The sequence below is a fragment of the Zophobas morio genome, unplaced genomic scaffold, assembly GCF_036711695.1.
Source record: "Zophobas morio isolate AGI-343-1 ecotype UQ-CSIRO unplaced genomic scaffold, CSIRO_AGI_Zmor_V1 ptg000117l, whole genome shotgun sequence".
Taxonomy (NCBI): domain Eukaryota; kingdom Metazoa; phylum Arthropoda; class Insecta; order Coleoptera; family Tenebrionidae; genus Zophobas; species Zophobas morio.
Genome location: NW_026972222.1, coordinates 133,644 through 157,152, shown reverse-complemented (window position 1 = coordinate 157,152; position 23,509 = coordinate 133,644). Strand labels below are relative to the sequence as shown.

General features: G+C 27.0%; 2 protein-coding genes and 1 long non-coding RNA gene across 3 annotated transcripts; 2 read left to right on the top strand and 1 right to left on the bottom strand.

The window, feature by feature from the left end:
- LOC135144989 (uncharacterized) lies at nucleotides 1–495 on the top strand. The gene is made up of 3 exons (XR_010283296.1): nucleotides 1–50; nucleotides 176–254; nucleotides 448–495. It is a non-coding gene; the product is annotated as an uncharacterized LOC135144989 (long non-coding RNA).
- Nucleotides 496–570: 75 nt separating this feature from the next.
- Nucleotides 571–6,850, top strand: LOC135144990 (uncharacterized). The gene is made up of 12 exons (XM_064077110.1): nucleotides 571–647; nucleotides 818–853; nucleotides 1,546–1,607; nucleotides 2,501–2,638; nucleotides 3,141–3,241; nucleotides 3,415–3,637; nucleotides 3,687–3,754; nucleotides 4,218–4,527; nucleotides 4,585–4,689; nucleotides 4,855–4,917; nucleotides 6,537–6,605; nucleotides 6,821–6,850. Exons 1-10 carry the CDS (start codon nucleotides 626–628, stop codon nucleotides 4,894–4,896), a joined length of 1,107 nt encoding a protein of 368 aa, XP_063933180.1. The 5' UTR covers nucleotides 571–625; the 3' UTR covers nucleotides 4,897–4,917; nucleotides 6,537–6,605; nucleotides 6,821–6,850.
- Nucleotides 6,851–12,349: 5,499 nt separating this feature from the next.
- Nucleotides 12,350–18,475, bottom strand: LOC135144988 (cyclin-dependent kinase 5 homolog). The gene is made up of 11 exons (XM_064077109.1): nucleotides 18,395–18,475; nucleotides 18,257–18,345; nucleotides 17,855–17,958; nucleotides 17,645–17,726; nucleotides 17,368–17,463; nucleotides 14,990–15,064; nucleotides 14,790–14,839; nucleotides 14,684–14,730; nucleotides 14,522–14,574; nucleotides 14,371–14,448; nucleotides 12,350–12,526 (listed from the first exon to the last, which is right to left on the bottom strand). The coding sequence occupies exons 1-11, from the start codon at nucleotides 18,429–18,431 to the stop codon at nucleotides 12,350–12,352; spliced, it is 888 nt and encodes a 295-aa protein (XP_063933179.1). The 5' UTR covers nucleotides 18,432–18,475.
- Nucleotides 18,476–23,509: the final 5,034 nt, after the last annotated feature.

Below are 23,509 nucleotides of genomic sequence, written 5' to 3'. Positions count from 1 at the left end.
AGAGTTGACGACGAAGAGGTTTTTTCCCAGGCGAAGAAAGCATGCGAACTGTATAATTTTGTTTACATATTTTTAAATTTAAAAGTAACAAAACTAAAATATATTTACTCTCTTTTTTTAGTCTTTCCTATAATATGTGAATTCTTAGAAAACTTTTTTTTTTAATAATAAAAAGCTGCCTTCGGAATCCATCCAAATACAATTGTCCTAAATGTAACATTCTTTACTGTTCCTTGAACTGTTATCGTAGTGAAGTAATTTTTTCTATATAATTTCTTCTCTTCTTTCCTTTACAGAAAATTTTTAACCGTTTTTTAACATAGATATTTATAACCTTATATTTCTATAAAAGTTTTTTTATAAAATATGCTTTTAATAATTTCTGTAGTTATATATATTAAATTATAAGTTAATTTTATATTATTAAACACTTTACTGTTATTATAGTCTCATTTGAATTGTTCTGAAACTTTTTATCAAAATGAAGTATTTCAGGTACACCTTTTTATATTATTTGCCTGTTATTATCATTTTAAAGTTTAAATTTCTTTTTTAGAATATTAACATGAATACTACTAGGGAAGATGAAAAGAAAAAAATTCTTGAAATCCTCAAACGTACTGAGATGGAAAATTACGAAGATTTGGGTGAAATTTTATTTTATTTTACATTTTTACAATCGTTTGGCCCTAATTGAAAGTATTTAAACTTTTTAATTCGACTTCGTTTAATAATATTATAATTAATATTTGGAGAAATATTTAATATTATACTTAATTAGCAATAAGTTTATATTTTATTTTTTTTATTTATTTAGATGATTTTTTTGAAAGAGTGGGAAGTCTCAATTTAGGTTTTTATTATAAAATTAAATCTCAATTTTTAAGAGAGCGAATTATGATTATCATTTTTTAATATTATAAAGTTTCTATTATTTCCAAACTTTATTTATTGATCTTAATTCATATTTAAAATTTTTTGATTTCGTTTTTAAACTTTTTAAAATTATAAAATTATATAATAATGTTTTTAGGAGATTTAAATTTTGTTTTGTAAATGCTTTTGCTATTTTTTTTTGAGAACTCTAACTATTTTTGCTGATTATATTGTTTATAAATTTCTGATTAATGAGTAGAATTGTTTAAGATGCAGATAAGCACTATAATTTTTTGGTTACCTTATTAATAATTTCAGAATTATTTAAGTTTAATAATATTTTAAATTAATAATCTCTTATTTTATAATTTTTGTTCGATTTTATACTTTTTTGTTTTTATATTTGTTATAATTACAATAGTTATTTTTTTACTTTTATATAATTCCTATAATTTATATGTTCTACTTTTATAATTTAAAATTATTTTAATTTTACTAATTTTATTTATGAGTTAGGGTATTTTTGTTATTAATTAAAATTTTTATAATACTTTTTTTTCGAATCACACAATTTACTTTATAAATGAATTTATATATAATATATATATTACTTCGTTACTTTATATATATATATCTATCAATTATATTTTACTTTTTAATAAACTATAGATACAGACTTTGAAGAAATTTGGTGTTCTTTAACAGAAAATGAGAAACTTGACTTTTCTAAAGTTTTTTTTTTATAAATACTTGAACTTAATTTTTTTAAATATTTTGTAAAAGTCATTCTTTTATACTACATTTTTATGGTTTTTTGAAAAAGTATATACAATGATGAGAAACGACTTTTAAAAGTTTTCTTTTAAATAAATTAATTTTTTTTACTTTTTTTTTTTATATATTTTATTGTTTTTTTTAAAATATATATATAACAATGATAAACGTGACTCTTTAAAGTTTAAATATATTGTTTTTTAAGAAAAGTAATTCTAAAAGTATGTAATAGCGAGAAACGTGACTTACATAAAGTTTAATATTAATCTAATTTAATTTTTATAAATATTTCGAATTTTATAATAAAAGTAATTCTTTTTATACTTTTTTATTGTTTGAAGAAAGAAATATAACAGATGCATTATTTTTATTTATTTTTCTGAAGCTGCACGTGATTAACCACGTGATTGTCTATAAACTGGAGCAGTGGACTTTTTTTAATATAAAACGTTAAGAATTTTTTATGTATTAATAAATTAATTCCTTTTATTATTATTGTTATATAAAATAAAATTTAACTATATTTAGTAATAAAAGAAAATTTTAAAATACTTTTCTTTATTAACTTATAAAAGTTTTTTTTTACTTTATTTTTTTATACTTTTGTATATTGTTAAATTTATTCCTTTTAATATTTTTTACTTCTTTATATTATTTTTTTTGGGCTTATAGTATAAAATAAACTATATTTTTTATATTTATTTACATTTATTTTTTTATAAATTTTAAATATATAAACAAATAATAAGAAATTACTTATTTATGAAAGTATTTTTTCTACTTTAAATTAATATTTTTATATTTTTTATTATATTTTTCTCAATTTTCTTTATATTTTTCTAATGGCCAGGCGCTAAAAGACGGACGTCTCGGTAATCTGGTTACTCTGTGGACTGCCTGGTGGCTCGTCGCCGAAAACTTCCATACTTTCGAGCTTTTGAGCGCTTGCGAGTATCGCGAACAGTATAATAAAAATATATTCGATTTGGTTTTACTTCTTTACTTCTATATATTTTTTAACTAGTATGAAAAAAGTTTTTATTTTTTTTTGTGTATTATGCTCATTAAATATTTTTTTTACTAAATTTCATTATAATAATAAATTAAGAAAAAGTATTGCTCTCATTAATAAGAAATTTAAATGAAATTTTTTTTCTGTTAAGGAATACAATTTATTAGAATTCTTTTTTATTACTTCTTTATTTACTTATTAATATAATTTATTGAATAGGATTTTTTTCTTTTTTTTTTTAAATTATATGTTTTTTGTAGTAATATATTTATTTTATTAATGTTTTTACGTTTTTATGTTAATTTTTGCGTAATATAATATTTTTATATTTAATGTATTTTTTTATCTATAAACTTTAATATAAAATTTTATAGTTATTAAGTTTTTTTAACTACATCTTTTATTAATCTTATTTATATTTATTATTTATTGGATATGTTGAATAATTTTACTTATAAATTATTGCGTAATTCTATAGGCCCAACACGCGGGCGTGAAAATATTAAGGCCTTCCTTGTTAAAGTTTTCTTGTAATAAAGAAGTTTCTTTTTCGTTGTTTTTGCATTTCCTTTGTATAATGTGAGTTATATAAGTCTCATTAATATATAATGAAGTTTTTTAAAGTAAATGTATAAATAAAAAATTATAGATATATAATAACACAATAAAGTGAATGTTCTTATGAATAATACTTTTATAATAACTAAGAAGAATAAATATAAAAAGCATAATAAAGTAAATATTATTATTAGGTACGCCTATTGTTATACATGTCGCTATTTTAACGGAGACTTTTACTCTGATAAAGAATTTTCGTTGAGTTGCTTACTAACTTTATCAATTGTTTTGGATATTCCCAACGTCCGTCCGAAGAAAACTAATAATGATAATAAATGGAATATTTATTACGAAATGCTTACTTTGAGTAACACTTTTGAAGATGCTTTGCACCTACTTCTGCTTCGCACCGATGAAGTTTTTTTTTTTTTTACTCTTTTTTTTTTACTTATTATTTTTTTTATAGAGCTCGTTTAAACAGACGAAAGCTTTTAGTATATCGATCTTTAAGGACGTTTCATACTTGTGTTTCAGGTTTTTCTCATGCATTTTATTGTTATAACAAAAGAAAATGTAAAGTTTTTCCGAGTTTTATTATTATAAGTCATGTTTTTTTATAATTTTCATGATTATATCTCTGTAGTTTATTATTTTATATGGAAAAAAGAAATTTTCTATTTTTTTAAATTAAATTGATTTAATTTTTTTATAAAATTTTTTTTATTAAAAGTGTATTTTAAAATATTTTAACACTTTTTTCGCGCACGTGCTTTTCTCTATTTTTTGAAGTGCAAATGTGATCTCCATGTGGTAATCACGTGCTATATAGTTGGAGGCGGAAAGCTATTTAGCATTTGGAATTTAAAAAAAATCCATTTTTATTAAATAATTTTTTTCAACTATCGAATTTTTCTCAAGTGCTATAGTTTACTTTTTAACAACAAATTTACTTAAAATTTTAAAGGCCTCATTAGTTCTTCTGCGTATAAAATTGCAGGGAAGCGTCGGCTGTAATGCTTTTTGACATCCTTTATCTCTTTCACTCCGTAATAAAAACTTGTGAAGATTTTGCTTTAAAAAAGCTTTTTCGCCTTTCGAAGAAAAAAGTCGAATTTTTTGCATCATTAGTCTTGGGCTCCGAATTTGACATGCACACGATGATTGGACTTCAGAATTCGAAAGAAAAATTTAAAAATTGTAATACTGAAGAGTCGCGTAGTGCTAAAATGGCTTCAAAAAGTGAACAGTTTGCGTTAGACTTCACCAAACTTACACGTGATAAGTCGCCTGGTTGTGCAGTGTTAGATGTACAGCTTTACAGTTTGTTGAGAATTCTTTTTTATTTAATAATTATATAACTTCAGAATTACTTTAAACGCGCTTCTGTTTTTCTGCCTGAAAAAGCTTCTGAACTTTTAAATAATTTAAGCGCTGAGGCTGACAATCTCGCCGTCATTCAAGTTTTAAGAGTATTCTTTATTGATAACCGTTTGTTGTGGTTGGATCTGTTTAAGATTTTAATTCTAATTTATAATGGATTACTTTATTTTAATTTTTTCATCTTAATAGTTTGGTTACTAAGTCTTGCTTTAGTCGCCATTATTAATTTTGATTCGTTGTTATTTACTTATTAGGAAAAACTGAGAAGCAACTCTCAATTAGTTGAGCTTCTTTAAGAGCATGAAAAAAAATTAAAAGTTTTAATTTTTTTATTAATATAATGTATTGTTATTGGTTATATTTTTTTAACGTTTATAAATTTACTATTTTTCGCTTATTTTTTTTCGTACCCTTTTAGCAAAAGTATAAATGTTTATAACATATTAGTGAGCTTTACTAAAACTGGTTGGATAAACTATTGACATTATAATTTTATTTTTTTTTAAAAAAACTATAAAACATTTAAAAGGGAATATGCTTATGATATTTTTATATATAAGTAATAGCAACTACCAATTTATGATGTTTTCTACTTGCTTTCTTAATTATTATGAAATATTACTTTACTAATAATTAAATTGAAATGAGCCAAAGATCTTAAGCAACATCCATAATAGCAGGTAGCCTTTAATTTTTAAAAGGACTTTATGCAAAAACGGCAGGACAGCCCTTTTCCTAAATAACTTTAAATTAAATATCTTTACGAGCATCCTCCCCAATTTTTTAGGCGTAATTTACCATCTTTAGTGTTATAAGGGATTTGAAAAAGATTTAAATCTCTCAGCTTAAAAGAAGAAAACACCCTTTTATTGATTTTGGAAAAAATATTTTAAATTTAAAAGTTACGAATGCGAAAGATCATTAAATAATTTAAATTCACTTATAAAACTTACAATTTAATAAGAGCTTATGAGGGCGAAAATTATTAATATTTAGTTAAAATCTATTAAATAAACGGTATAAGCAAAGTATATTTGCCTTCCCGACTGAGTTCAGGTTTACGTTTTTAGCAATTTCATATAAACAGAGTTTGTAAGTTGCTTGGTCAGTATTAGGGCCCGTTCTCGAGCTTTTGTTAAAGTGCATAAGTATAAACAATGCTTGAAATAAACGAAGTATAGCAGTAACAGTAAAACCATGATTTTTGTAAGTTTCTTTTAAAATATTTAAAAACGGTTAAGGACTGGCATCTTAAAAACAAGAAAAATAGTTACTAAAAGAGAACGAAACAAAGTAATGTAGTGAAATCCTTTATATTATTATTAAATTAGGTTTAGGATTACCTAATTAATCAAGCCTTGAAAGAAAACGAGAATTGTACGGGAACTGTTGGGGTTACAAACAGTACTTGCTGGTCATGTTTAATAAATTAAACAGTTAAGCTATACAAAGAACAATAAGTTTCTCTCAAGTTAATAATAAATATATGTTGCAAAAATAATACTAAAATTTTGATTTAGTAGAAAGGAAATTAAAAGATGTTCAACAAAACCGACGCAGAGTTTAATTGATTTAAAAATCCCGACTAAATTTTTGTTAGGCGGCGTCAGTGAGATGGAAGTGGAAAAAAGGTCTGCTACGCAATGAAAGCCAATTTTTTTTTAAAATACTTTAAACATATCTTTGAAGAAAAATTTAGTTTGTTTAACAAGAAAAAAGGTATATAATTAGCCATATTGTGCAAAAATTTTGAAAAAATACTAATACCTACTCTGTAAGTATCGAAATTTTGCAAAATAAACAATTTCCCTAAACAAATTTTTTCAAGAAGCAAAGAATTTCGTTTAGCTACAAATGAACCAAAGTTTTTTGTTTTTTAATGATTTTTTAGTTGCACCTTCCAAAAAAGTTTTACTGTTAAATTTTTCATTTTGAGCGATCGAGTGCTGGCATGCTAATAAAATTTCAGAGGCGAGAGGGGGGGGACATCTTTCGAGTTTGAAAGGTAAGACCTTTGGGACTACTTTTTACAAACCCACAGGGGAATGAAAGATCTTTATTATGCCTGATATTAAAAGGAAAAGCCAGTAAATTTATTTTAAAACGTCCGTTGCTTAGTGCCATAATATTCTTTGTTTGTCCATGTAATGTTATAACGTTTTTAAAAAAAAATTATACATTTTAAACGTTTTTTCTCACTTCTTTGCTCAATTTTTAAAGGTTAAGTACTCCGCACATCTTAGTTTGGCGAGACACCTCTTAAAAACTCTATTAAGTGCTTCTTCTTTAGTTGCTTATCTTTAAAATCTGTAGCTATTTTTTTACTACAACTATGTTAAAGTACTAAAGAAAAAATTAAACCTATTATCGTTTCAAAAATAATTTTGGGTGAAATATTTACTTTTTTTTTTAAATGTGTATTGTTACCAACTTCTGTGGTTTAGATTTACTTAACTATTACTAATATTATAATTATTACGTATATTATTATCAGAGCCTTCATTATTTAATAGTATGATTTGCTTTACACTGCAACTGATATATCTTTATTATTATTTAAATTGGGATATTTTATTGTTACTATTATTAATATAAGCTATTTTTAGAGGGATAGCTACTATTTAACTACCTCAACTACTGAAAAACTTTAATCTTTATATGCATGCTTTTGCCAGAGCTATTAGAATAGCTTGAATTTTGTTTTATGTCTTTACAATGGAGCGTTCTAATTTTGTTCTGACTGCTGTTCCCAGTATTGTTACTAGTTTAATAGTTTTACTCTATATATATTTGCGACGCGTTATCTTCGCCGTCCTAAACGATTCTTTACAAAGTATCAGCAGTTTTATACAGAAAGAAAGGACTTAATAATATATGGCTGTTTCCAGTCAAGGTACCTCCCACTTTCGGTTTTTATCAACTTTTAGCAAATTTCCTTTAAATTCAGCTAATAAAAGACGCCATAGTGATAAGTGCGATTAATATAATATTTTCGTGCTACTATCTTTTAGGTTTCTTAAAGTCTAATAATAAAATAATTATAAAGTCGTAGTAATGGTTACATTAAAAAAATGTGAATTCTTAGTTGCTTTAGTCGAATATTGCATGATATAGTACGCTCTAAAGTTTATGGTAGCAGTAAACAATTAATTACATATAACCACTAAAAACTGCAGTACAATAGGGGTGCCACCCAATGAATTGGAAGCAAAAGATGCGCGAGTCGCTTTATTAATAAAAACTTTTGGAGAAATACCTATTATACCCAGATACATTGCAGCAATTTATATTTGACGATCCCAACGGCGTCACTGACGTAATACAAACTTTACTGCCGTACTGGCTTATTTTATTGTTTTCCTAAACCCAGTTCGTTGCTAGGGCGAGCAAACTATGCTTTTGCTGGTGCCTAGCTTTTGCATTAGTGGTCATGCTACTAAAGACGTCGAAGCCCACATCAGACTGCATCAACTAACTTTGCGGTAACAGGTCGAATGATCTGCAGTAAAATTTAAAGCCAGTACTCTCCGCACCCTAGTGTGATCCCTGCTAAAAATTGTTTGTGACAAACCATCGGTGGTTGCGCGAAAAACCGGATTCTGCTGCTGATGACCGGCGCAATTCACTTGGGCCCGGCATGTCTTTTCTGCATATGTCAATAATTTAGTTTGGATGGAGGGGGATTAACTTTTTGGGGGCTTACTTAATCTTTTAGGGTCTTCTAAAAAATGTATTAATAAAAAATTGGTAGTACCTAATATTAGATACTATGGTTAAGTTAGTAAACACAATACTTTAGTATAATACAACAAACTGTATGCCTTTTAAGACTAGTATACTATTAAAATTAGAACTGGGTGCTAAATAAAAAATTTTGGTTTGCGGATAATGTGCCAGATTTTTAGTCATTAGAGTTATGGCTCTAATTAATAGCTTATAAATATTTTTGCCCATCTCTTATAGTGGCTGTCTGGAGTTGTTTACCTAGCTTGCAATTTTAAAGGAATTCTTCATAACTGACAACAAATAGAATGCAATATTTTAATATAAATTAAGTTAAAACTCAATACGTCGTTCGGAGTTTCCTTTCTAGAGTTTTAATAAATTCGGTAAAGTTTTTTAATTACTTATGATGGGGTTATTATTTACTTGATCTATAATGCTTTAGTGTCCATAGCTCTGTCTCTAGTTATGAGCTAATTAAAACTATTTCGGATTGTTATTAATGCTATAAGACGTATTGTTACTATAAGTTATCTTAGTAATATTTAACGTTCTACAAAAATTACAGAAGTTATGAACCCTAAAGGATATTTGTAACATGAAGACATTGGAAAGCAAACACGTTCTTCTACATATTGATCTTTCATTTAAGTTTTATCTTTTTAATGTAACATCCCCCCCGTAAAACATGCACTACAAAATAGATCGTAAAAAGCTACCCCTTGGCCTCTTAGTTTATTTAAAATTAAATGCAATGGTTGGTATATAAGTTGATTCCTTTTTTTATATATATCGGTCATCTTTCAACGTTTTTTCTATAGCTATAACTATGGTAGAGTTGCCTTAAATATGGTTTAGTGCTAGCAAGAAAACTAACATATTTTATTACCGAATACAAACATTATATCTCTAACATAATACAAGAGGAAGAAAGGTAAAATTGTTGGTATATTTTCCATTATTACAAAGTAATTTATCATTTTAGAGTTAGGAAAATTGGAAAAAATAAACAAGTAGGAAATTTAAGCTTTTTTTGTATTTCATTATTATTATTACGTTTTATTAAATAAAAACTTATTTTTTTGTAATAAATGTATTATAAGAAAGTGTTACTACTATTATAGTTTAGTTTTACTTTACATGTAATATCAGAGGGATGACTTTTTGATCCTGAATTCTACGCAGTATGGTCCGTATGAATCGGATGAGGTAGTCACTTCGGATGTAGCCGAGGCCCAAGGCGAATACAGGAATTAACTCTTTTCTCTCTCTTTTTTTTCGTTCTACTTTGGTAGAACAACCTATTTATCATTTCTAGAGTGTTAGTTAGTTTCATTCTGATTTAGTAGAAAACTTTAATTAGCTAATATTTTTCTAGTTTTTCCGTTAATAATTGTGTTCTACTAACATAGAACACTTATCAAATTGCCTTAGTAGTTTAGTGGTAAAACTTTACTCTTTCACAGTTAACATCAGAGGTTCGAATTCCATTCTTAAGCATAGCTGCCTAAAGGACAGGCACTTTAACACAGTAACACATTTTTTGATCGGCGCTGCTGTGTAATGGTACTGTTTGCCCGCTTTGTGGCGGTTGAATAGTATTACTATACAGTCCTAGGTTTTAGTACTATATATACCATGCGCCAATCCCCCTAAGAAACAATTTAAAACACAAGATACAAAAATATTATATACGGAAAACACAAAACAAAAATAGAAAAACAAAAAAAAATATAGATTATGTAAACATATTGTTTAAAATATTAAGTATAAAGTACACAACCATAAAACAAACACAAAAACACGAACCCAAAACAGAGAATAATCGCAAAAAACTAACCCTTTAAATTTCACTGGAAAAGTGATCCGTGATTAAACCAATGGAAACCTGAGAATCAACCAATAAAAATACAGGAATAGAGAAGTAATATTTCCACTTAAAAAATTGAATTTGACCTACCTTATTTAATTGGAGCCAAATTAAACAAAGTAAATCGTTATCCGGTTCAAATAAATTTACTGAACATATGGAAGCATATTTCGACCCTTTGTAAAGGTATAACATACAGACCGAAACTGATTAATAAACCAACCCAGCTTTAATATAGTATGTACTCTACATGGATACCTCTTGGCTCTTCTAGCGATTGGCATTTTAAACTTACGACCTTAAGTATGGGCGTCAAATGCTTTTAACCGCTGAGCTACGTCGATAACTCTCAATTCCGGTATGATGGACTCACATATTGAACTAGTTAACCTTGACTGGTCATGTGGTCCTGTTTTATTTTCTTAAACTTAGATATTTTGTATCTATAGCTAGTAGTATTATAAATGCTACGGACCGACGAATTGTAAATATGGTATCTTTCTTAGTCAAGCTCTAATTGCGGTTCGACATAACTGCGGAGAGTTCTATGTTGTCTGGCACGGCTAAATATAGTTGCTCTTAAAAGGAGTAAAAACTCAATATTCTTTAGCCCTTCTCTAGGGGTTACCCTCCCTATATTGCTCAGCTATTCCCGCTAAATTACTTTCCTGTAATGATAAGACCTTAATAAGATCATATGTTGACCCTGCTTAAAACCTTGGTGAGACGCTTGAAAAGATAACTGCTCGTAAGGGAGTCTGAACGTTACAGGTCTAAACTGTTCTTATAATTAATGGCTATAATTCTATGTTTCGTTTTCTAGCCAATAGTATGATTCTAAACCATATATTAAATTATCGAACTTTAGAGGAGATGTAAATATTCTTTAATAGGGGCTGGTTAAAAATCACGCTCACGGGGAACATGTTATATAAATATTGTTGTTACCGAGTATATATACGCATATGCTATCATAGGTGAGCAACAGCATGCCATCCAGGGATGGGTTGACTCACAGACTATGGGTTTACCTAGTCTAGTAGTGATTCTACCTAATACACTTTAAGGTAAATACATAACGAGGAAAAAGGTATTTGGACAATAGCATTAAGCCCAAGCAATGAATTATTAATTTTATGTTTACATTAAAGAAACGATAACTAGCAGCTTTTAATTTTCTAATTATAATTAAGAGTTGACTATAAGAATTATTTATATAAGCCTGATTACATGGTTCCTATAGATACAAATAGAGACGACAAGCACCCCACAAAATATCAATTTTTTTTTGCTCTTCGTTTTCTGGTTGGGGCTTCATAGCCATTACAAAGAGCGGTATTATTTGATATATATTAAAAAAATATTTAAAAAACTTGTTCATGCGTTAGGTGTTTTATATGCACTACTTTTAACCACTATTTACGATGGCGCCATTTAAGGAATAACAATAAAAATTTAATACTCGTAACTGTTATACAAGGGGGAAGTGTGCGCATGGCACCCTTCTTTATTCTTAATTTGCTTGTCGGGTGCTTGGTCCCACTAATCGGGTAGCTTTGGAGCTTTTATAATTTTTGTGCTTTCAAAGCATTGAATAACTTTTTATTTCTATTTTTTTAGTTTATTATATACACCATTGCATTGGTTCTTAGGAAGCTAACATTAACTTCTGCTGATGGAAGGATTATTTTTAACAGGATAGTAGTAGTTTAACTTAGGGATAACTGTGTAGTGACCAAGAATTTCCTCGAAAACGAAAAATTTATCATCACGCTTTGAGAGTGTTAGAGTTAACTCTGATAAATCACGTGATCAAAACCAGGTGCCACACATATGCCTTGATAGCACAGGGCCATGTGCTTTACGGGGCGGCGTCACGTGTCACAGCAGGTGCTTTTACGTCTGCTCACCATTCTGTATTTCTTCCTTTAAAGTATAAATACTCTTCTTCTACGGAACAGATAGATCGCTCTCCCTCTTCTACTCCGTCGGAGAGCGTGTTACTTTTAAATGACTAAATTCACAAAGATTTAAGCTATTTCAATTCTTTACAATAAAACTTTTGGTAAACACTTGATCTAGAGAAAAATACGTTAAATTTTTATTTTAATCATCGCTAATTATTAGATTTTATTAAGTTAATTTTTTTTTTCTTGTTAACACATATTTCTTATTTGCTCTGGCACGTCATGAAAATAAGGATGCGCCAACGCACTTTCCGCAGAGATCCGAAATTCGGGTACAAAGACGAGCATTTTCGAGAGAAGATCGATACCTGCTGCATCCAAAGTGGGGATGGATAGCGGTTGAGGCAAGTAAAATGGGAATTCCGGCTAACAAAAAAAGAATTCGTAAATTCAATCAATAAAAATTATAAAAGTTTACTTTTTATTATTAATTATTTATAAAATAAAAATCACAAATATTTTCGATATTAAAACAATTTAAAGTTTTTTTATTTCAGAACGTAAACTGAACAAATTAATAATTTTTTATAAAAAAAACTATGAAGGTTTACTTTTCATATATTTTTTAACAAATGTATTAATAATTTTGTAAAAAAATATAACAATAATTAATTTTTTTATAAAATAAACACAAGTTAATTAATAATTAAAATAAAACATAAAACCAACTTTTTATAATTATCACAAGTTTTTATTAAAAATTTAACAATTGTAAAATAATTAAAATTTTATTTAGAAGTTTTACTATTTATAATTATAATAACTTTTATAAATTTAACAAAAATAATTAATTATGAAAAAACTTTTTAAAAGTTTTTTTTTCTAAAATTATAAATTTTTTATTTAAAGTAAACAACTATGGTGACAGTTTCTATCATGAGCTCAATGGCTTCAGTCGTGTGATTGGTGCTATGCATGGTAGCGCTGTCTCTTATTGGCGCATTTGGCCGTTAGCAATTATCGATCAAGTGCTGAAATGAGTGTCATTTTCTACTCTTCGGGGCGACTTAAGTGCAAAATTGGTGCTATGTACGCATCTTTAATAAAACTTTTAAGTTTTTGTAAAAAGATTTTTAGCTGTAGTTCTTGTAGCTTTTTAAACTAGAAATGAATTTATTTAAAATTGACTTATTTTTTAGCAATAAACATAAATGCAGTTATAAATTAAACATTCAATAATAACAATATTAAATATTATAAATAATATGTACACTTTCAAACATGATAATAAATATATATGATGAAAATTAGTATTAATACTATGTATACTTTAGATAATAATAATTATATAAAAATACGTATTATAATAAAAAAAAGTACACTTAAATTAATAATAATAATAAAATTAATAATATTATATATCTGCACAATAAAAGTTAGTATTAAAATAAAAATACGTACAGTTTCATTGATAATAATATATTTATTAATAAAAAAGTACTATATAAAAATACGTTCAATTTTAACAATGATTTACTTATACAATAAAATAAGTAATTAAAAAATATGGGCACTTTCAATAATAATATAATATTATTTTTTCAATAAATATGTATTATACTAAAAATATGTACACTTCCAATAAAAATAATAAATTTATAATATAATAATAAGTAAAAAATAAATACTCTTTTAATAATAATTAATTCGTACAAAAGAAATAAGTATTATAATGAAATATGTGTACATTTTAGATAATAAATATAATAATATATCTATACAATTTCAGAAGTATATTTACTGTAAATAATAATAATTATTGAAATATGCATATTTTATATGATTATAATAATAAGAAATTTATTCAATATAGAAAAATATACTTTGAATAATAATATAAGCATGATAATAATAAAAAATGTATACTTTAAATAATAAGAATGTATTTATACAATAAATATAATTATTATCATAAATGATATGTACACTTTGTGTAATTATAATAATAAAGTGTATATATATATAAAAAAGTATTATAATAAAATTGTATACATTAAGAAATTATATTAATAATAAGTTTATATAAGAAAAAGGAAAATTATGATATAAATACGTATACTTTAATAATAATTTATTAAAATTTATAAAAATGTATTCAATATTTGGTATACTTTTTCGTGAATGACTTTGAATATAACATTATTAAATAAAGTTATACCATAATAAATAGTAATATAAATTTTATATAATATAAATAGTAATAATTATACGTTCCACTCGGGAAGTTCACTAACGCCAAACCACGTGCTGTTGCTGGGCGTTCCCAACAATTTAAATATCCTCAATAACTTTTTTATTGCGTATTAAAATAAATTTACTTATAAATACTCATTTAAAAAATTAAAATAGGCATAAATTTACTTGATCGTACGAAGTGGCGCCACGGAAAAGCGGCTCTCCTCCCTGGGCCATTTCTAAATAATAATAATAATAATAATATAATAATAATAATAATAATAATAATAATAATAATAATAATAATAATAATAATAATAATAATAATAATAATAATAATAAAAGTACCAGCAAATATACAACCGGCCGACCATATATCAATCGGAGTGGAATATCTAAATTACAAAATATATATATATAAACACCTTACTATTATTATAATATTTTCTAAAACCTTCGGGAGCCTAAGAGAACATCAGGTGCACGATACCACAAAGTTACTACCTTAAATTTAAAATAAATAAATAAGAAAAACATTGTTTCAAATAAATCTAAGACTTAAGAAGTATAAAGATTATTATATACTTATATAAAAATGATAGATTGATTATTATTATAATAATAGAAATAAAATAATAATAATAATAAAAGAACTTCGTTAGAGTAATGCCTCACGGGAATCCCGAAGGCTCTGGCAAGTCCAAAATCTGCAAGCTTCAGCTCTCCGTACTATAAAAATGATAGGTGTGAAAGCGAACCAATAAAATGTTACATATTTGTTAAAAAAAAGGCATTTAATTTAATGAATATCATTTTACAAATGAAAAGTTTGATTATAAATAAACAACTTTAAAGGTAAATAAAAAATATAGCGTGTAAATAGACCAATAAAATCGCTAAATGTTTGCTAAATAAATTATAAATTTAGAGAATAATATTTTACTTATAAAAAGTTGAATTATAAAAAATCTTTTGGAATATTTAAAAAATAGTGTAGAAAATTGACCAATAAGACCGCTGCGTATTAGATTTAAAAATCACCAAACCTAATAATATTATCCATATAAAAAGTTTAACAAGAAAAAATAGTGTAACAATAAAAGAATATAATAGCTGAATATTAGTTAGAAAAGTGAAAACTTTATGAAAAATATTATACACACTAAAAAGTATTAAAGATTCTTTATAAAAAGTTTAGAAAAAAGAATTAACATGGATTATACTATTAACTTTTAAAATCTGCTATACTATAAATATAAAAACTTTACTTTTTTTTTGGTGTATTACTAAATTTTAATAGAAATTTAATAAAAATAATATTTTGTTAACTGCTTTTTACTTATTATTATTCAATTATTAATACTTTTAACATAAATTTTTACAATTAGAGAAAAACTTTTTCTTATTGAAATAAAGTAAAAGTTAAAATTATAATTCATAATCGATATTGTAAATTCAGTTTATAGTATTAAAGTTTCTTAAATAAAAAATTCATGCACTTCTTTTATAAAAACTTCTAAAAGATTTACTATAAATAACAATAAACTTTTCATTTAATATAAATTTACATTTTATTGTAAAACAAAAAGTTTTACTTTTATAAAGCAAATTAGCTTTAAAATTTCTATATGAAAATTTGTGAATATATATAATTTTAATTAGTGTTGACTGTTAACTGATCTAAAATTATAATAACCCTCTAATTAGATCATAATTGAAAGTCTTAAGTTGGTCGAAGGCAAAGTCCAACAAAAACATTAAAACAAGTATAAATTTTAAATTTAGATAAATTAATTTAATAAATTTTTAAACTTTACGTAAAAGTAATAATCAAATTCAAACAGAAAAGTAAAGGAAGATAATATTTTTTTAAATAAGTATACAAATTTACTAAATTATATAAAAAACCAATTAAATTATGTTGATCACAGTTCTTTTTTCCTTTTAAAAATTTTAATATAGTATGAAATAAAAATAATAAATAAATTATTAATAAAAATTTTCTAAATTTCACTACTATATAAATTTATAAAAGAAACTATTTAAACTAATTTAAACAATTTTTTAAAAATTTTTTAAAATGTACTTTAAAATAGAAATAATGAGAATTAAAGTTTTAGAAAAATATAATAATAAAGGTTCTCTATATTCTTCCAACTATATAAATATGTATATTAATAAAATCAAAATAGTATAATTAATTTCTTTAAAAAAAATTTCAAAAATTTATAAAAATATTGAAGACTGAAATTTTTAACAAAAATTAATGTTTACCATATTTTTTTTTTCTACAGTAATATAAAACATACAATAACTAATTAGAATAATTAAGTCAAATTCATAGTTTCATATAAAAATTTAAACGTAATTAAAAATAAAAATAAAAATTATAAATATAAAGATAAATTAATAAATTTCGTTTACTATATAAATCCATATAAAAAACTTATTAAGTAAAATGAATAATTTATAAAAAATTTATTGTAACGAAAAAATTATTAAATATGAAATAAAGTTTCTTAAAATATTAATAAACTTTTAATATATTTTTTAAACTACATAAAAATTTTAAAAACTAAAAGAACCCAATTAAAAATCTAAAATCAAAAAAAAGATTTAGAATAAATAAAAAACATTAAAGAAAGAAAAAATTTTATAAATTTTTTTAACTATTCAAATTTATATAATAATATTTTGATTAATTTAGTTGATTTAAAAAAATAATTATTTATTAAAGTTTTTCAAAATAGTTTGTTTAATAAACTTTTTACACCATATAATTTATATAATAAAATAATTAAATAAATTTATTTGAATAAATAAATTAAAATAAAAAAATTAAAATAATTTATAGTAAAAAAATAATAATAATTTTATTTAATATCATAAGAATAAATTGTTAAATCATTATTCTATATTTTTTTAAAAAATTTAATTTATTAAATATAAAAAATAATAACAAATAGATTATTTAAAAATTATCACAAAAGTTTACTAATTATCTTCAACTACATATATAAGTAAAAATTTACTTTATTAATTAGTAAATTTTGAGGCTTCAAATCTCTGTGTAACACGTGATGCTCGTGGCAGAAGGCTACGCCCCGAAGCAACTGGAAAAGAAACGACTAACAAAATAAAATTTTTAATTTTTAAATGTTTACTAAAGTGTTTGCATAAAGAAGGCATCAAAATTTTAAAATAAAATTATAAATATAAAATTTAATTTACTTTCAGTTAATTAGATATTAAAAACGGTTATTAATTTATTACAACAACATATATTACTCTAATTATAATTATATTTACTTTAACTTGCAAATAATTAATTTCACCGCCACAAGCATCCATAAATCTCCGCAAATCTTGTTCACAATATTCAAAAACGAGTCTAAAAAAATACATATACAAGATGTATACTAGTAAAAAAAAGGATCTAGAGAAATTTTTAAAAAAATTGTAAATCTTTTTTTAAAATTTTTAATCGAGTCAGTAAGGAAAAAAAAATAATTTACATACGTTAATTTTTTCTCCGTGTGAAGAACATCAAACAATCTAACAATATTGGGATGCTTTAATTCTTTCAACAAAGAAATTTCGCGTATGGCAGTGCAAGGAACGCCCTTTAGGCATTTAATTTTAATATCTCTTTTTCTAAAATTTTACACCATGAATTATTATAATTAAAAAAAATTAAATTTATAAAATTTAACTAGAAAACATTTAAGAACTTATTTTATTAACTAAAATTTACTGTTTTGGAATTTTTATCACGTTTAAGTTAATTATAATTGGTAACATATAAACTTGTGATATAAAAAGTTAATTAAAAAATCATAAATTAAAATCTACACAAAAAGAAATTTATTTAAAATTATTAGAATATATTAAGTATTTAAACGAATTTTTAAAAATATAAACCTCATCTTCACTGTCTAATCTTATTCTTTTTAGCGCTACCACATCTCCACTCTCTGTATTTTGAGCTTTATACACAATTCCATAAGTCCCTGTAATAATAATTAATTCGTAGTTTTACTATAGTAAAAAGTAAACGACCTTCTCCGATTTTAGAAATCTTTAAATACTTCTCCATTTTTATGTTTATTTAAAGTTATTTTAGTTATGGCATTCCTAAAAGTTGTCATTTTTCTTAGACTTATGATATATATATTTGTTAGCAATTTTATTATTAATAATACACATTATTATTTGTTTGTTAAATATATTAAATTTATTATTCATTTTTTTTATTTAAATTTTATTAGTTAAGTTATGCAAGAGATTATTAATGTAATAGAAATTATGTATTCTTTACTTTCTTAGAGATTAAGGTTAAAATAAGTTAACTACGTTTGAATAAAAATTAGTGCTAACAAAAGAATAAAGTCTAAAACGTAGATTTATTATTAATTAAAAAAAGTTGTTTAGCTACACGAATTATTTTTTATTATATAAAGAATTGTTTCTTAAGTAAAGTTACTTTTAAAAACGAACTTCTCAAAAAAGTATCAAACTGGTATTAGGAAATAACCAAAAAAATACAATTGTATAAAATTTTTTTCTTTAATAAGTTATTAGCTCACAAAATAAACTATTTATTATCAATAACTCTTTTTTTTTAATAAAGAATTTCCTCTGTCAAGTCGAAGAACTCTCAATCTACAATTTACTTCACGGCGATATCTACTCAAATTATTATTCTTCTATATAATAGAGTTAATTTTTTAAACTGCAAATTTAATTAATGTTAAAGTGCTTAACTTTATTTATATAAGTAAATGAATACACCTTATTATCAACCACTCTTTCATTTGATGTAAACTTGCAATTACTAAATAATAAAAGATTTAAAAAATGCTGTATACTTAATTTCATTTAAAATATATTAATAATTTTTAAATATTAACTTAGTTTTAAAAAAAAAAATAGGCACAATGCTGTACGCTAAAAGTTTTTTCTAGTAAATAGAGTTACCCGAAATAAGCAAAAATCTAACGGAGAGGTATTTATTTTTATACTTTTATCACAAATATTAAACATATTTATAGCATATTGACTATGAGAAACAATTCTTAAAGGGATAATAAACTTGAGAATTGCAATAACATAAAGGCAGGCTTTCTAATGCATAACATAGACAATAGAAATTACCGATACCGCACCAAAGTTAAGCGCGTTGTAAGCAAGCGCCCTTGATTGCAGGAGTTAGAGGGTTTTTTTAAAATAGACAAGGCGATATTGTTAAATATAACTAGCCAACGAGCAACTTGTAATTAGACAAAATAATAATAATTACTCGTAACAATGAAAAACCTTTTTTCTTTGTGTACGTGGTTAATAAAATTTAAACTTTATCCAAATGCATAAAACAAAACTCTCTAGTAAATGAGGTCTAACAAAATTCGTTTAACCAGAAAAAAAAAAAAGATTGTAAATTGCTTTATTGTGCTAAATATTGATTTCAAATAGAATAAATGAGAATAAAGCATTATAGTTAACCATCTTAAATAAGTTAACAAAATAGTTTTTTCTCTAAAAGGAGAGCCTAAGATTTTTTAGTTTTGGAGTTACCAATTCGAGTATAAACATTACGACTATTAGTAAACAGTAAAACCACTTAAGCAGTTTACCTTTTTTAAAAAGTACATAACAAATCTGCGCTGTACGTTATATATTTTTAAATGCATTAATGCGAGTAAAAGATAAACCAATAATCTTTAAAACTCAATCTAAACTTTGCCATTATTAATAAGATAATAAATCCAATTCAATCACAGTTACTTCGCGTAGTTCTTACAATTTAACAGTAGCTCCTAATTTATTTATAAAAGAAGAAAGGTAGGAATGGAACTCTTTACTAAATTCGTACTACACTCGAAAGATGTTAATCTCTTAAGTACATTGTTTTATAGTTTTACCGCTGCTTGCGCGCACACGCATTTGATGTTTATTTATGATTTCATTGGTTTTTACAAGAGTATACATAATCTTCTAATTTAACTTTTAATTGGATGTACATTAACCAGTAATATTTTATTAGAGGAAATATAGTTAAAACGCAAATAGGTAACAAATGTATAAATGTCTGCGCTCTAAGTCATGTATTTTTACCTTTCCTAAGCTGAGCTTAACCCTTTCCGTTGACTGCAAATTACTTAATTTACTTAAGGTTGACCAGGTGCAAGCAATTGTCGAAGTGCTACTTAAACGAATAGGGTCTGGCCCCGATGGCATCACTAATGAGCTGTTGAAGAAAATGCCATAAATAGGGATGCACTATCTTTACATCCATATAAAAATCTTCCATACTCATTGGCGCCTTACTGGTCCGATGGAAGTCGGCGAGCATTGTGATGCTACCAAAAACACTTAAACCGGAATCAGCATCTAGCAAGTACCGACCATTAGCCTACGCTCAGCTGCCGCACAGTGGGTGATGCCATTTTTCTGCGAATATTTCTTAAAGGGGCCGTTGACCCTCGGAAAGTTTTACTAGTGTCTCAGTTTGGATTCGGTAAGGGCACTGAATGGCCCAGCAGCTCCTCCGCTTAACTGAATGTACCACTCGCGCTTTTAACCATAAGAAGACAGAGGGCTGTCTTCCTTGACATTAAAAAGACATTTAATCAAGTTTGGCAAGGAGGTCTGCTACACAAGCTGCGCTCTTTATCCGTCAGCCTCTCATATCTGTTGAAATCATATCTGAATGACCGCGCCTTCTGCGTGCGCATGGGAGATACACAGTGGAAGCTTCGATCTCTGGCGGCAGGGGCCCCTCAGGGATCACTTCTCTAGCCCCTTTTATTTGCAATTTTACAAAAGCGACATGCTCTACGCCGTCCGACCCACATACAGGAATCGCCCTCTACGCTGACGTTTCGACTGTATATTCCTCTCCAGCCTTGCTATGCAAGCATCTACAGCACTATCTTGAAGCTCTTGCTATCGTGATTGGAAGGTTACTATAAATGCGATGAAGAGCAAAGTAATTTAATTTTAAAGAAACGTGTCCCTTTGTTTGTGTCCTTAACCTTTAATAGCGTGAAGATTCTATGGTGTTCACAAGCAAGATACTTGGGAGTCATCATCGACAACAAATGCCTTACACCCAGCCAATAATGACATACGCGTCTGCTGCTTGGGCCTACGACCTCCACTCTGAAAGCGTCGGCATTTCAAGTTCGACAGCACAAATTGCTGCGTGTTCTGACAAAGGCGCCGTGGTCTCTGCGGAGTGATGCTCTTCATGGAGACCAGTTTGACCCTTTAAACCTAATCTTCCAACGCCATACCGTGGTCTTTTACCAGAACCAGGCATACCACTCGCCTGTTGGTGAGCGAACGTATTTTAAGATACATGGGATGGCACATGTTATCGCCGCCCACGTGACCGCGTAAGCGCTAGTTTTTTTTTTTTGTTAATTAAAAAAATAATGATACCTTGAGCTATTTATAATATATCTGCGATCACTCTTGATTGAGCGCTCGAGTATTCGAAGTTTTAACTCGATCGAGCAGCAGGAACTTTAATTAAAGATAAATAAATGTATTTTTACCCCTCAAGCGTTGGTAACGCTCCCCTTGTGCCAAATCTTATCTTGAGACACAACTAAATATCGGGAGTTGTTTACTACAGGTGAGGTCAAATAAAAAATCAGTTACTACCGAGAGAAAAGCATGGTCTTACCGGCTCACTAACTTGGTGTTAAAGCAGCTGCAAGAGGCTGCTAAAAGTCATCTATGTAGCCTCGCCAACTCGGTATTGACCTTCGACTATTTCCCCGAGCGAAGGAATATTGGGCTGTCGTGATGTTGCCAAACACACTGCAACTGGCATCAAAGCTTCGCAACTAAAGCATTGACACTTGATCGTTTGAAGACAGTTGCGGACACTAGTGGAATTTTACCAGTGTTTCAGTTTGGATTTCGCAAGAATACCCCACGACCAAACAAATTCTTCGCCTAACGGTGTGTACGGCCAGAGCCTTTAATTTTAAGAAAGTCAGAGGCGCGGTCTTTTTTGATGTTCAGAAGGTTTTTGGACGAGACGGCATAATTGCCTGTATAGCATGCTACATGCTCTGTAGGTACCGCGTGGTCTTCGAAAAGTTCTCAAATTGTACTCAAACGATCGGCTCTTTAACGTGCAAGATCTCGCTATCTCACAAGGGGAGTGCCGCTAGGCTCACCTGTACACGCTGGTCGCCATTTATGCCAATGATACGATGATTTAATCATCATCAAAGTCACGCATCTAACTATATGAGCGTCTACAATTTTAGCTCGACGCGCTTACTAGCTGATGCCGTCTATGAACCTCTCCATTGACGCAGCAAAGAGCAAGGCGCCAATTTAACGAAGAAACGCCATGCGCTGCCGACACCTTTAATTTATAACGGAGGCATGGAAATTCCGTGGTGTTCTCAGGTAAAATAGGACTCGCTATAGATTCTAAGCTGTCGCGGAGTCCACATGTAAATTACGTGGAGAAGATAGACAAGGCAGCGACCCAGATAATAAATCCTCTATTGTGCAGCAAAAGTAAACTTCTGTTGCGCATTAAGCTTAGTCTTCATGAGCTGTACATTCGGCAGATAACGACATAAGCATCCCCCCTGCCTGGGTCTACGACTTATCAATAACGTCCTCGTTTCAAGTGCGACACAATAAACTGCTGCGTCTTTTAACATACCCGCCATGGTTAGTACGCAGGTACAGTCCACCAAGAACTACAGTTGGAGCTGCGGACCACAATCTTTAAAAATGACGCCGTCGCTTCTACGAACCAATTGCTAGACATGCTAATCGCCTATAAACGGAAGAACTCACGAGGCGTGGCGGTGCACAATACAACCGAGCACGCGACGCACTCTTAGCATGACGGTTGAAAGCTAGATGGGGGTTTAAATTGAACGTGAAGGGCACGTGAAGATGTTTTACTTTCACTCGTGGACGACTGAAAACCTGTTTGAGAGTTCGTGTATTCGTACTTAACTCGTTTGTGCGCCTGGAAACGCCATGTATAAATAATTAAATAAATATACGTATTTTTTATTTAAATATATATTTAAAGATAAATTTCTTGCGTGTAAAAGTTAACAAGTAATATTTACCTGGAGTATAAATATTACAGCTATAAAAATGTAGTAAAACGATTTTAATTACAGTTTA